Consider the following 15,910-nt stretch of genomic DNA (forward strand, 5'->3'; position numbering starts at 1 on the left):
ACGTAGTATAATGAGCTTCTATCATCCAAAACCCCTCCCTCAAACGTCTGCACAGCCGGGAAATGAAATAAAAAAAATCCCTCGGCGTAATAGCACACGTACAATTAAACACTCCATTATTACCCTACCATTATACAGTATGGAGTCCTGTAATGTTTCCAGAGCACCAGAATAGCGTCCACAGACAGTGAGCCAAAACCCACATCGAGTGTAATAGCATCTCTGACAGAGAGACTCAATGAGGTCTTTCCCTGTCCGCGCTCTCTCATTAGGTTCAGATGTGGGAGCCGGGAACAGCCGAGTGCCACTGAGACACAGAGCTTCATTCAGTCCGTCTCACTCACTAATACAGACGTACAGTATGATGATGATGATGATGATGATGATGATGTTTCAAACTAAACTCTAAAAATACACCCTGTGAGGAGCACAAGCCTTTGGAAGAACAGTTTGCTTTCATAAAAACACTGCAGAGGATATGCATCTACTTGAAGGCAGGATTAGGAAATATCAAGAGCCAAATTTGAACTTTACCACAGTTTTGGGTGTTATTTTTAAAGCACATAATGGATGTTTTGGATAAATGCTTGTGAAATGTCCTGAAATAACATCTTGCGCTGTAAAATGCATACTAAAGCCATTTTCCTGTGGGTCTAATATACATAAAGAATTTAATACATGTACTGTAAAAGACAGAATAAAATGTTATTTATATATTTAATAAATAAATATAATTCTGTTAATGCATATATTTTTAATAAAAATTACACTTTTACATAATGCATAAATGTATATAATGAGAATAAATATAGTGCATATACCATAAAATCTCAAATTGATTTGCATATTTAATAAATAAAATATGCAAATAGATGCAATTCTGTTAATGCATATATTTTTAATAAAAATTAAACTTTTACATAATGCATAAATGTATATAATGAGAATATAGTACATATACCATAAAATTGATTTGCATATTTAATAAATAAAATATGCAAATAAATGTAATTTCACTATTGATATATATTCATACTAAAAATATTGTATTTTATTGTACTCTATAAAAAGCATATAGTCATTATATAAATTAATATAGTACATACTATATAAAAGAATATTTATAAAAAAATAAATATGTAAATGTAATTTTACTAATTGTTATATTTGTAATTAAATATTAAATGGTTTATAATTTATAATTATATACACGTATATAATAATAATATAATAAATACAAAGTATGGAATATAGTGCATATACTATAAAAGAATGATTAAAATATTTATTTGCATGTTTAATAAAAGAAATTACAAACACATAATATATATATACACACTTTTTTAATAAATTATTTTTAATTAATAATTTTTTTTTTTTAAACATGCAAATAAATATTTGAATTTGAATATATGAATATTTGAATTTCTGTCATTATTCATAGTAGAGTTTTTAGGAAAAGTAAATTCCAAATTTTAACTTTGAACTTTGCCACCAATGATTCAACATTTCTTGTGCCATTTTTAAAGCACATAATGGATCTATGAAGCTCTTTAATTTGCTTGTGAAATGTCCTGAAAAAACATTTTGAGCTGTAAAAGTCAAGCTATCTGCTCGAATGCATAAACCGTTTGTTTTCCTGTGGGTCTCGTTTGGTTTTACGGCCCATGTGTCTGATTTCCTTGTTCAACAGTTCACGCTCATCCAAACCTGCCCACCACAAACGCTTTACAATCCAAAATGATCAACAGCATCCTACGGGAACAGTACAGCTACTAGCTGTACAAAACCACAAAATCATGAATTACAGAGGGAAGAGAAATATAGAGCTGATATCCCACTGAACGACAACAACAAAGAAAAGTCACTCTTTTATAGGGCTGCAAAGTTTCGTGGATTTTTCTTAAAATGCGGTTTAAAAAAAAAAAAAAAAAGCTCCAGGTTTGCTGTGCTTGCACAATTTGGCCAAAAATGTTGTGAATATTATTATTTAAAGTCATTTTGATACATAATAATAATCATCATCAAAATAACTATAATAATAATAATAATAATAATTTAAAAAAGTAAAATAAATGTTTTAAAACTCTTTGAGATGAAGAACAAATGGCATGATGCAATCATCACAGGATTCAACAATGCTCTCACTGTTGGGTTTTGAACAGTAAAATTCAACAAATTGCAAAAACAAGCCTGTTGAATCAGCAGCATGATAACGTTTAACTACACGGGAAAATCAATTAAAGTCAACTTCTGTTAAAACAGAATTGCTGCACGTTTGGAAAAGCTGTTTCAGAGAAAAGGAATTTGGTGTTTTACAAGGTATAAAATGTTCAGTGACGCACAGATCCACTAGTCCACAACGAAAGCACACAGAGAACAGACAAAACTATAGCAGGAACCAGGGTTATCCGACCTCAGGTGAGAACAACAAACAAAAAAACATGTAAAAACCCCATAAAATAAAATAAAACTTCACTGAAATAAATAAATATATAAACAAAAAATATTTATAAATTAATATATAGGCTATAACATTTCTCATTTTCATTTAATGTGACTTGATGTATTACTAAAACAAATAAACAAATATAAAATGAATAAAACAAAAATTACACATTACTAAATTACTAAAACTTAGAAAATACAAAAATAAAAATATAAATAATATAAAAATAAATTGTAAACCAATTCAAAATATTAATAAAAAATAAAAGAATGGTATTAGAATAACACTAGCCAAGACTGAACAGACATTAATTTAATCTGTTGTCTAATAAATCTAATCTTAAAAACAAATACAAATAAATAAATAAATAAAATAAAAATCACAAAAGTCCATTAAAACCCTAATATTTGAATGTGAGCTTGTCCATCAAAATTACAATCATTGAACACCAATCTAAAAATCCTATATAAATATATCTAATAAATAAATGTGTATAATATGTGAATAAATATAGTACATACTATACCATAAAATAATAAAATATTTGCTTATTTAATAAATAAAATATGCAAATAAATGTCATTTTACTATTAATTTTATATAATAAAAATTACATTGCTATATATTTATAATATATAAACGTATATAATATAAGTATAGTACATCCACTACAAAAATAATAAAATATTTATTTATATTTTAAATAAATATGCAAATATAATTTCACTACTAATTTTTTATATTGTTTAATAAAGTATATTTTCTTATATCTATCTATCTATCTATCTATCTATCTATCTATCTATCTATCTATCTATATATATATATATACAAAAATATCTATATCTATATATCTATATATACACACATATACACACATATATATATACACACACATATATACATACACACACATATATACATACACACACATATATACATACACACACATATATATACACACATATATATATACATATATACATATATACATATATACATATATACACACATACATATACACATATACATATATACACACATATATACACATATATATATATCAAAAAATGCCTTGCACATATATATATATATATATATATATATATACATATATATATTGGCTCAAATGGCTCAAAGACTATAACATATACATATATTATACATTCAATATATATATATATATACATATAATATACATATATATATATATAACAAATATAGTACATAACATATACATATACATATACATATACACATATATTATATATATATATATATATATATATATAATATTATATATATAATATATATATATATATATGTGTGTGTGTGTGTATATATATATAAAACCCTAAAAAAGCAATTAAATTCAAACAAAGGGCTGGAAAAAGCAATTAAATTAAAACTGGAAATGAAGCCTGACCATAATGGCACAACGTGTCATATTTAACGAAGCTGGCGGCTTCACAAACAAGCGCGCTGGTGAACTGCGGCTACATTTACATGCATTTTATAGCGTGTGTAAAAGGCCTGCAGAATCCAAAACTACATGCAATTACCAGCATACGAGTCAATCCACACGTCTGAGACCCTAAAACACTAATTCACTGCACAATTATGAGCACAGGGCATTATTTACCAAAAACACTAACAAACTATTGCATTTCCTTCAACCAACAGCAAATTTAAGCAATTGTCAGCTCAGAAAGAGGACGCTGGGTAGTGTCTGCATTTAACTGTATGAAGTACCTGGGCCGATATTGATGGTGAAGGGGCTCTTAGGGATGGCGATGCCTCCGAATGTAATGTTGATGGTGTGAGGGCCGGCCTGCATGGGTTTGTAGGTGCAGCGGAAGACGCTCTCGCCCTTGTCTTCCATGATGGCCTCCACGGTGTTTTTATTACCCAGAGGGTCTTTGATGACAGCCGTCACATCACCCACTCCGGCACCTGATTAACACAGACAGCACAGCAGCTTCAAGACTCGTCTTCTTCAAGAAAATGAGCTCAAATCAAGTTTGCACGCTCAGACCTGCGGTGTAGATGTCGAAGAAGGTGGGTTTGTTGGCGATGTTGCCCAGCGGCTCCAGTCCGGGTCCTTTAGCCGTGACTTTAGTGGCGTCTCCCTGGGCTTTGTCCACGTTCACCTCAAATGGGCTCTTTGGGATTTGCTGTCCAGCGAAAAGCACAGTGACCTGTGGATTGAACATAAAACACCATGAGCCTATATTTCACAGAAAGAGAAAAAAATCATCACAGAGTCGTTCTGTGTTTATACACAATAAAATCAGTGTTTTTACACAAACACACACCTATATGACTATTAGTATTATGACTATTATTATATAACAACTAGGGGGCCTCAAGTTGACGTAAAATGATTTAAAGTAATACAAAGACAAGAATAAAAAAATAAAAATAAAAAAAAAGCCAAAACAACTTTTAATTCATCCACAACAGTTCTTTAATTCCTTTGTGGGACAAGGATTCCTAGTCTAGAAATGTATTAAAAAGTGAGATTTTTAGACCTTGAAAAGCCTTGAATATAATCTTAAATGAATAAAATCTTAAATAAATAAATGCAATTTCACCATTAATTTTTAAATTCATAATAAAAATATTACATTGTTGTACATGCTTTATATATATGAATAAAACATTTATTTGCATATTAAATATGCAAAAGTAATTTCACAGTTTTTTTATATTTGTAATAAAAATGACATTATATATATTTATAATATACGAATGTAAGATAAAAATCAACACCTCATATAATTGCATGTTACTAATGAAGAAAAACAGACTGGGTGCACTGAGGAGGAGCCCAAACTACACATAGTCAACATCAACACATTCTCAAGTTGGAAAAGATGATTAGTTCCCACTTTAAGTGAACCGTAGTTCCCAAGACATCTACGAGATGAATTAAAATGCTGATAAAGATGTGAAAACATGAGACTTAAACACATGACAGTGTGACTGAAATGTTAAAAAGTGTTAAAAATAAAAAATGAATTAAACATTTATTCTGTGGCACTTAAATGAATTTGCCCCCTGTTTTAGTTTTTTATAGGAGCCAATGGCTGCTTTAAGGGATTCTGATATGTGACCCTGGAGCACAAAACTTCGAGTCTCTGGGGTATATTTGTAGCAATAGCCAAAAATACATTGTAAGGGTCAAAATTATTGATTTTCCTTTTGTGCCAAAAATCATTAGGATATTAAGTAAAGATCATGTTCCATGAAGATATTTTGTAAATTTCCTACCGTAAATATATCAAAACTTAATTTTTGATTAGTAATATGCATTGCTAAGAATTCATTTGGACAATTTTAAAGGCAATTTTCTCAGTATTTAGATTTTTTTTTTTGCACCCTCAGATTCCAGATTTACAAATAGTTGCATCTCAACCAAATATTGTCCGATCATAACAAACCATACATCAATGGAAAGATTATTTATTCAGCTTCCAGATAATGTAGAAATCTCAATTTCTAAAAAAATTGACACTTAAGACTGGTTTTGTGCTGCAGGGTCACAAATTGCTGTAAATAACCGGGGGCCTTCGAGTGGAAAACACTGAAAAGCACAGCAGTATATTGACGTTCATCCTGACCTTGTGTGGTCCCATGACCTGAGGGATGTACGTCACGCTGTAGGTCTTTTTGCCTTCATTGAGCACAGGTTTGACCTCCTCTCTGCGGCCCTCTGGGTCTTCAACATAGACAGTGACCTGGCCTTGACCCGCGCTGAAGGTGTCGACCGTGAACACAGCCGGACGCATCACACGGTTCCCGGTCGGCTCGATGCCTGACGACAAACAACCCAGAAAATCATTCAGGACTTCAAGTTCATTTCAGCTAACAAGACGCGGATTTCCGTTTTAATTACAGCCCTGAACAGATCCGACAGAGCTGTTAAAACAAAAATGACATGCTTCAACAGTCCTAAGATAGCATTTACAGCATTCCTTCACACTATGCCATTAAAATCTCACAAAGCACTCATTGTAAAATATATATTTACTGTACTGCTGTATGTTTAGATGTCTGCTATTGATTACATAAGCATATAGTGCTAAATTAAGAGATTCATGAATGCACAAACACACACAAAAAATAAATAAATAAATAAAAAACACTAAACTGACAACTTCAGTCACCTAAAAACTTCTCAGCGATAAAAGACCTCTAATGTACATAATCTTCCTTCTAAAATAATTTTTGCAAATCATTTCAAGATATTAAAATGTATAATTGTAAATAACGTGTGCATGCACTTATATGTAAAGGTTTATAAATATGCATTTTCATTTTATTTATTCTCATACATTGCACATATATTGAAGTTGTTTACACCAACTTCCTCACTGGTTGATTGCAAATTAATGCAATTATTATTTATTAACAATATATATTTATTTGTGTATTAACAATATTTATTTATTTAAAGAACAATAAATACATCTAAACAAATTAAAACACTTTCAATATATTTTATATTTTGTTTGCATTTAAATTGAAATCTTTTCCCCATTTGTCCTCTTTCAGCCCTGAAGGCCCTCATAAATGTATGATGTGGATTTCATTCATGTGCACATTAAGTGTTGCATAATTTATTCGTACAAAGAAATACAAACATTAGATATAGTCTGATAATGGTTAGAAAGCACAGTGTTCGACACGAACCTGCAAACGTAATGATCTAAAAATACTTTAGTTTATAGTTTGAGGCAAACCGCACAAAACCGCAAACACACGATCCCTCTGAACTCATAAAACACATTAATTCCCAACACAGATTCAGTCCTCTACAGGGAGCACACAGATTTAGGAAACAAGGGCGACTGTGTTGCGTTTTAAAGCAGTCGTTTTATTTGTAGTGCTTTCAGAGACGACAATCACTTAATGGAAAAATACCATTGATGTGATATTTTCATTATTTGTCGTAAATTATATGGTCATTCAAAAACAGAGGTGAAGATTTCCCAAGACTGGCGACGCTGCAAACAAAACCTCAGTTCATTTTAGTCACAGAAAATTTGTAGAGGTCATCTTTAGTGTGAGAATCATAACTCTTTAACTCATTAGCCACCGGTTTTATAGCTTTAGTCAAATATACAACACGCAAGAGGCACATTTACACTCCATCCATCAGTCCTGAGCATTACAGGATATTCACACGCTACTAAACTTACACTACCAATTCTTTATTGTTGTTGAAACGATGTATTTGATCAAAAATACAGTAAAAATTTTGAAATATTATTACAATTTAAAATAAGGGTTATTTTGTAATATATTTTGAAATGTAATTTATTTCTGTGATCAAATCTGTATTTTTAGCATCATTACTTCAGTCTTCAGTGTCACATGATCTTCAGAAATCATTCTAATATGATGATTTGCTGCTCAAGAAACATTTCTGATTATTATCAATGTTGAAAAAAAGTTTAAGCTGCTTCATATTTTTGTGGAAACTGTGATACACTACCATTCAAACAACTGATGTAGAATTTAAAAAGTAATAATAATAATAATAATAATAACACTTATTTAGTAAGGTTGCATTAAATTGCTCTTTTGAACTTTCTTTTAAAAAACACAAATCTTCACAAAAACATTAATCAGGAAAAACTGTTTAATAATAATAACAGCAGCAAATCAGCCTATTAGAATTATTTCTGAAGATCATGTGACACAAATAAATTACAGTTTAAAATATATTAAAATAGAAAACAGTTATTTTAAATTGTAATAATCTTATAGTTTTATTCTCTATTTTTGATCAAATAAATGCAGCACTGGTAAGCAGAAGAGACTCAAAAAGCATTAGGTTTATTTTAATTATTCCAAACTTTTAACCAGTAGTGAACATGACCAAACTGAAGCTCAAAAGGAAATATGAGACACATATGAAACACGTTATCTTAACAATCCCATCACGCTGCATTAACGATACTGTGATGCATCAAGTATCTGAGAAAGTCTGACCGAAACGCCCCATTTGCTCCTGCAGATACTGAAAATCTGACAAAGTTCATGAGAACTACAATATCCTGAAACTCTGGTATGATAGGAATCTGTATTTGTGTGGCTGTTAAAACATCTCTCACTGTTTTTAAGATAACGCTGGGCGTTTCTATGTAAATAACAACATGAGTGCAAGCTGGAAAATGCATGTTTGTAAGGTGGCAAAGCCGGCTCACCTGGGCCGTACGCGCGCGCCTTCTTCGGGTTGAGTTTGGGTTTGAGAGGAGCTCCGGGCTTCAGTTTGGCTTTGGGGAACTGAGACAGATACGTCATGACTGACTGCTCGTCCACACTGGGGTCAATGATCTCCTCTGGAGCAATAACCTGCAAACACAGACAAAATCTTTAAGAAGAGCGCAAAAAAAAAAAAAAAAAAAACTGGTTTAATGTGCAGAAAACTCATTTCTGACACAACATTTGGCTTGAAGTCTGGGGCTCGTCTACCTGCTTATCCGAATCAAAAAATTTTTGATAATATTTTGTTTTATTCGTTATATTTTGTTTTTATATTTTATATTTTTCAAAGAACTTAGTTTTTTTAATAATTAAAAATACATTTAAAAATAAAATTATGTATTAATTTCCTTTAGTATTTTATTAATATATAATTTATTAAATAATTTATTTTATTTTTATTTATCAGTTTTAGTTATTTTATTAATTTTATAATTAATTAAATTAATTAATGTATTTATTTATTTTTATTTATAAGTTTTCGTTATTGTATTAATTTTATAATTAATTTTATTAACTAATGTATTTATTTTTATTTATTAGTAAATATCAATAAATATTAGTTATTTTATTTATTAAACTAAACAAAAATGAGAAATGTTGCCTTGGCAAAAAGCTGGAATAAAGCTGATTTTATATTTTAATAATAAAGTTTTTATGTATATTTTATATATCACAGTTATTTTTTTGTTTTATTTAAAGTAACTAAATTTTTATGGTTTTAGTTTAAGTCAAATAGCTGTAAATAACTTTAATTTTACTTCAGGCAGCGTTTATTTTATTTCAAGTAACTTTATTGTTTTATCTGTAATAACCCTGATCCAAACATTGGAATATTGATATTATGTATGCAATTCCATAAATGACACATTTCTTTTACACATGCAGGTTTGTATAAACGTGTCTTGTCATACAATATTTCTCAACTGAAAATCAAAAACAGTAGCATAAGCGTTCCTGACCAGATTAGAAAAGAGTTTTGCATCATTTCCCATCAAAAGGAAAAAAAACTGACTGAAAGTATTTTAGTGTTCACATGAGTCCAGAATATTACAGTAAATATAAACTGCACAGATGTCACAAAACTCAAACACAAGAGGACAAAACGAGGCTCTTGACTTTTGATTCATTCATAGAAGAATGTTCTGTTGCAGGGGTTTTGTGAAAACACATGCACAGGTAACTGAAGTGCATCAGTGAAGCAGACGTGTGTTTGCGGAGGCGTGATTGAGGATCACATGTGTGTGTGCACCAAAAACACGTCCCTTATTCTTATCTGAGCTTCATATTGATCTGTTAGCATGAATGGAGGGGAAGGGAACATGGCATGTCACACCCTTATATGAAATAATCAAACATGTATCTCTTAAAAGATCTGTGGCACCTCTATATGCTGCTGAAATTTCATCTGGATGCACTAGAGGTCAAAGGTCACCAGCTCACCTGTGGGATTCCCAGCCAATCATCAGCGAGCTGCATGGCCTCCGTGGCGTTTTCCACCGGCTTCTCCCCGTCCCAGATCTCCCAGTCAGGACACAGGCCTGAAAAACACAAATACAGAACAAGATGAACAGTTAGACAGCTTAAATAATAATAATAATAATATTAATCAGATTTATTGATTATCAATACTCAGAAATGGACTTGTATATAAAAATAAATATTGAAAATGATAAGTGCTCTTACTTTGCCACTTGAACTGAGGCACTACCCACATTATAGAGCGTCAAACACATTTATTGCTTAAATTATATTAGAAATTTGACATAATGGGAAAGCTCAGTCTTTGTTTCACATAAAAAAGTAAACAAAGCACAAAGCTTATTGTGATTATTGGATGTTAATCCTGATTTACAAGCTGTCAAATTTAAATTGGGAACTGAAAATTAAAGTAAATAATATTAAAGTTAATAAAATAATAATATTAAAGTTAATGAAAATTAAAGTTAATAATATTAAAAATAATAATAATAATAATGAATAATAAACAGGCAAACAAGTACTAAAATTAGTGATAAATTATAGATAAAATAATTTTAAACAAATCATAAAATCAAAATTATTAATATAATTATAAATTAACAATATAAAATGTATAAATAAAGAATAAAATGAATAAAATCATCAACACAGAAATGAATAAATTAATACAATAATATGTACAGAAGTAATAAATTATAAAAAATAAACAAATAAACAAGTACCAAAATTAATAAATTAAAAAACAAGTAAAATATATTATTATATTAATAAGTTAATAATATTATAAGTACATACATAGCACAATTAATAAAGTGATCAATATAAATAAATACATAAATAAAATTATAAATATAAAAAGTTATTTACTTATATAACTTATATATAAAGTAATATATAAAATAGTTTTAAATTATAAATAAAATAATTACAAATGAATAATAAACTGAATTTGATCTGAATTTCATTGTTTAGGACGAAACCAAAAATTCATTTTCAGTCCACTAATGATGGAAGATATCATTAATAGAGTGCTAAATGTGAATGAGAAGTTTTTCTAGAATTATCCAAGGATAAAAAATTTTTTGAAAACATGCACTAAAAAGCTCCTCCACACCAAGTGAATTACAAATAAGGAAATGTTGTAAACACAACAGAAGTGGTTTGCACACAGAGTTCTGGACAGCTGTGTTTTACGGCTGGTCCACCGTATCTAGACAAACACGGAGCAAACGCACACAGCTGTCCAATAAACACAACAACAATAGCTGAACCGCACGAAGGAAACGCTTTGCATGCTGACACAGTGCTCATGTACAGCTCACCTGGAGCGCAGCTGTCCACCAGAGCGCCCAGCGCCCGGCCGTTCCTCCAGTCCTGACTGAAGTTAGTGATGGGGAGGTCGGGCACTTTGTTCTGGATCCAGCCGAGCAGCCTCTGCTTGGGCGTCTGTTTCTTGGCTTCCTCGTCGTCTTCATCCTCCCAGACGGGCATAGAGATGGAGTAATGGAGGATGAGGGTCCAGACCAGACCCAGGATCAACTTCAGGTTCCCGTCCACAATCGCTTTGCTGTCTGTTTGGAGCCGGAGAGGAGATTAAACGACAGTTAAATAATAATAATAATAATAATAATAATAGTTTAATAAATAAATAAATAATAATGAAGTAAATAAAGCAAGCAAATAAATATAGAGAAATAAAAATTTCAAATACATTTAAATTAATTATAAGTACATAACTAATAAAAAAATGAATGTAGAATTGAATAAATACACAAGCAAAGTACTGAAAATTTTCAAATGTGAATAAATGAGCAAATATGAAAAGCAAATAAGTTAAAAAATTAATAAAATGATAGATAAAAATTATACATAAAACACAAAAGTACATGCATAAATAAAATACAATTTATTAAAAGAAATAGGTAAATAAACAAGCAAATAAGTAATTAAATAAATAAATCAAATTTACAAGTGGCTGAATAAAAACTGAATAAGCAAAGCAAGTGCAATAAAATATAAAATGATAAATAAAATAAATAGGTTAATATAAATCAATAGTGAATAAGCAAGCAAATAAGCCATGAAATAAAATAAATAAATAAAATAAGTGAATGTTAATAAATAGTGTATAAAAATGATAAATAATAAATAGGTGAATGTGAATCAATAGTAAACAAGCAAGCAAATAAGCAATGAAATAAAATGATAAATAAATAAAATAAGCAAATATGAATAGTGAATGAATAAGCAAATCAAATACGTAATTAAATTAAAAATGATAGATAAATAAATAAAATAGGTGAATGTGAATCAATAGAGAATAAGCAAATAAGCCATGAAATAAAATAATTAATTAACTAAATGTTAATAAATAGTGCATAAATAAGCAAATAAGTAATGAAATAAAAATATTTTTAAACGTACATGTTTATTAATATTTAAAAAACAACAATTATATACATATTTTTTAATATTTATAAAATATTTATAAAATATATTTTTTTTTAATATACACTTACACTTTAAATGGTAATTATATATATATATATATATATATATATATATATATATATATATATATAATATTTTATTTTTTTCACACACACATATAGCTACATTAATGAAACACTGACTAAACTAATAAATAAATAAATGTGGACTATCGTGTTTGTAAATGACTCAGCATTTCATCCACAGCGGGAGGCACAGGATACATTAATCAATCAACATTACATCCGTCAGGAATATGATTCACTGCAAACCAATCCCAGACAACTCTGGCTATTCTCATCACACAACAGGAAATAAAATGTTATTAAAAAGGAATGAAAATATCTTGCACACTTGTTCCTGAAGTAAACACACAATTAAGACTTGTGCTCAGTTTCGGTAAATGAGCACTCAGTAGTGAAGATAAAACTGCGTTTAGCACACAAAGCAAATGTTTGCAGGAGGAATCACAGCTGTTAGTGATTGTTAACACTCCAGGCATCATCACATCCCGCGGGTTACTGTCATGAACCGTGTGTATGTGTGTGTTTGTCTGCTCCCTCTGTGTTCACACTATCAGTCGTCTACTGCAAACATCAGGAATGGAGCAGGACTTTAGCCCACAGCCAAAGATCAAGAGCAAATCTGACACGAAACAACACTAATCTAGCTTGACTAATACAGTTTGACATTCAGGTTTGTTTTATTTATTTTGTTTTTTTTAAATAAAAACATTATTATTAGTATTATATAAAATAATAAATATTAAAATAATAACTATCTTTAATGAGTTAATTATATATTATTAAAATCAATTAATGATGACCAATTACTGATTTTAATTATCATTAAAATCAATATACAAAATAAATACAAATATTTTTAAATCAATCAATAAATAAATTTGTAAAAGTTTGTAAAAAATAAGAATTTAATTATATATTTATAATTTGTTTAAAAATAAACATAAAAATAGGAAATATAGATATCAATTTTAAATAATAAAATATCAAATAAATAGACATGCATTTAATAATTTCATTTAAAAAAATTATTTAATAAAAATAATCTCAATATTTTTTAAATGTACTTTAATTAAAAATAAGTTAATTAAAATATATGTAATAACAATATTTGTGAAATATAAAATATCAAATAAAAATTTACACACTTTTTTACATTTAACTGAAATAAAATATTTAAAAAAATCTTTATTTTTCAAATGCAGATGTAGTTTATTACATGTGACCCTGGACCACAAATGCAATCATAAAGGTAAATTCTATAAATTTATGAATAAATAATATTTCCATTGATGTATGGTTTGTTAGGAGGACAATATTTGGCTGAGATACAACTATTTGAAAATCTGGAACCTGAGGGAGCAAAAACATCAAAATATTGAGAAAATCGTCTTTAAAGTTGTTCAAATGAAGTTCTTAGCAATGCATATTACTAATCAAAAATTAAGTTTTAATATATTTACATCTTCATCTTCATCTATAAACATCTTCATGGAACATGATCTTTACTTAATATCCTAATGATTTTTGTCGTAAAAGAAAATACAATAATTTTGACCTATAAAATGTATTTTTGGCTATTGCTACAGATATACCCCAGAGACTTAAAGACTGGTTTTGTGCTGCAGGGTCACATATATATTTGTATGAAATTATATGTATTATTCACTCTGAGAAAAAATTAAATCTGTCACTGAGGCAGTTTTCAAAAGTACCTTAAAAGGTGCACATTAGTACAGAAGCCCTAAGAGGCCAGGGATTGTACCGCCCCAGTGACCGATGTGAACTCTGCGGATCACAGCGATGCCGCCGCTGGTACGACGAGGCAGACGGTGGAATGTTCTGGCAGCGTTTGTGAAGCTGGAAATGAGCTCAGTGCCAGACAGAGCATAATTCATTAGCATTGACCCCGCTGTCCCGCCCCGTCCCGTACGCCTTCACGAGGTTCCCGTTTAATGGGATCTCCATAAGGAGCCCCTTCACCACCGGACGGCCCAACAATACAACAACAAAAACACTGCTGCCGACTGAGTGCATTCAGAGAACAGCAGAATGAAGGTTACCATGACAGCAGGAGCTTAACCAAACGATTCATGGATTATAGATGAGCGGCAGAAAGTTTTGTAAAGTTGCTAAAAACACAAACGCACAACAGAGCGCAAACATGATTTTTAAATGCAGTTCATTCTGGACTTATACGGAGACGTTGAGAGTAAAAATGTAAAAATACAGCTTTGACCAGAATACAGACCAAATTATCACATCAAAAACTAATATTTCATGAAGTCATTTGTTGATATTACATCAAATGACATCATTTTAATAATAATCCATTTACATTTTTTATTTAATGCATTTTAAAGAATGCATTATATTTTTTTATCAATACATGTTTATTATTTATAATTTTATAATATATATATATATATATAATATATATATATATATATATATATATATATATATATATATATATATATATATATATATATATATATATATATATATATACACACATACATACATTATATAAAAATATTTCAATAATTAATTTATTCACATTATTTGCATATTTTATATAATGCATTTAAAAGGATTACATACACTTTATTATGCATGTACATAAATACAGTACATATGTTTAGAAGTTGTTTTTCAGTGGGCTTCTGGGACGTGGTAAGTGTCTATGATGTAGAGAACAACAAAGATGGCTCAACTCAAAAAAGCACTCTGCTGCAAGGTGAAGTATATTTACAGTGAGGATTTTTTAGTCCACAGGTGCGCAATATTTACAAGTAAAAAAGGGGTACAAAATAAACAAAAAAATAAATTGGCACAGGGAAAAGAAACTAAATAATAGTATCCACTATATACACTCCAACAATCAGGCTTTTGATATGTTTACAGCACTACAAATGCATGTTTTTCTTGTCCAGCCTACCGAGAGACTGAAGCAGAAGTAGAAAAGCAGCATGAGCGAGCAGAAGGTCATCCGGGCCAGTCATTGTTTTAGGAGGTCATTTGAGGAGAAGCATTAAACACCAAAGTCCCAAGATGAATCCAGCCTGAACAAGCTAGGAATGACACATACAGAATAATACTACAAGCATTTCCTACATGACAGGAAACCCGAGATGCTCACTTTAAAACTCTTGAGGCGAGCGCTTGGAAAAACACCAACACATTTGACAAT

At 29.8% G+C, this 15,910-nt stretch overlaps 1 protein-coding gene across 1 annotated transcript in view; it reads right to left on the reverse strand.

Moving 5' to 3' along the window:
• The window catches only part of LOC109094925 (filamin-B-like), an 87,877-nt gene that overhangs the window by 45,107 nt on the left and 26,860 nt on the right, over window positions 1-15,910 (reverse strand). The window contains 6 exon segments of the mRNA XM_042766876.1: window positions 4,202-4,402; window positions 4,485-4,647; window positions 6,073-6,266; window positions 8,665-8,812; window positions 10,166-10,263; window positions 11,527-11,775. Coding sequence (XP_042622810.1) covers window positions 4,202-4,402; window positions 4,485-4,647; window positions 6,073-6,266; window positions 8,665-8,812; window positions 10,166-10,263; window positions 11,527-11,775 — 1,053 coding nt within the window.

The sequence above is a fragment of the Cyprinus carpio genome, chromosome A11, assembly GCF_018340385.1.
Source record: "Cyprinus carpio isolate SPL01 chromosome A11, ASM1834038v1, whole genome shotgun sequence".
NCBI classification, from domain to species: Eukaryota; Metazoa; Chordata; class Actinopteri; order Cypriniformes; family Cyprinidae; genus Cyprinus; species Cyprinus carpio.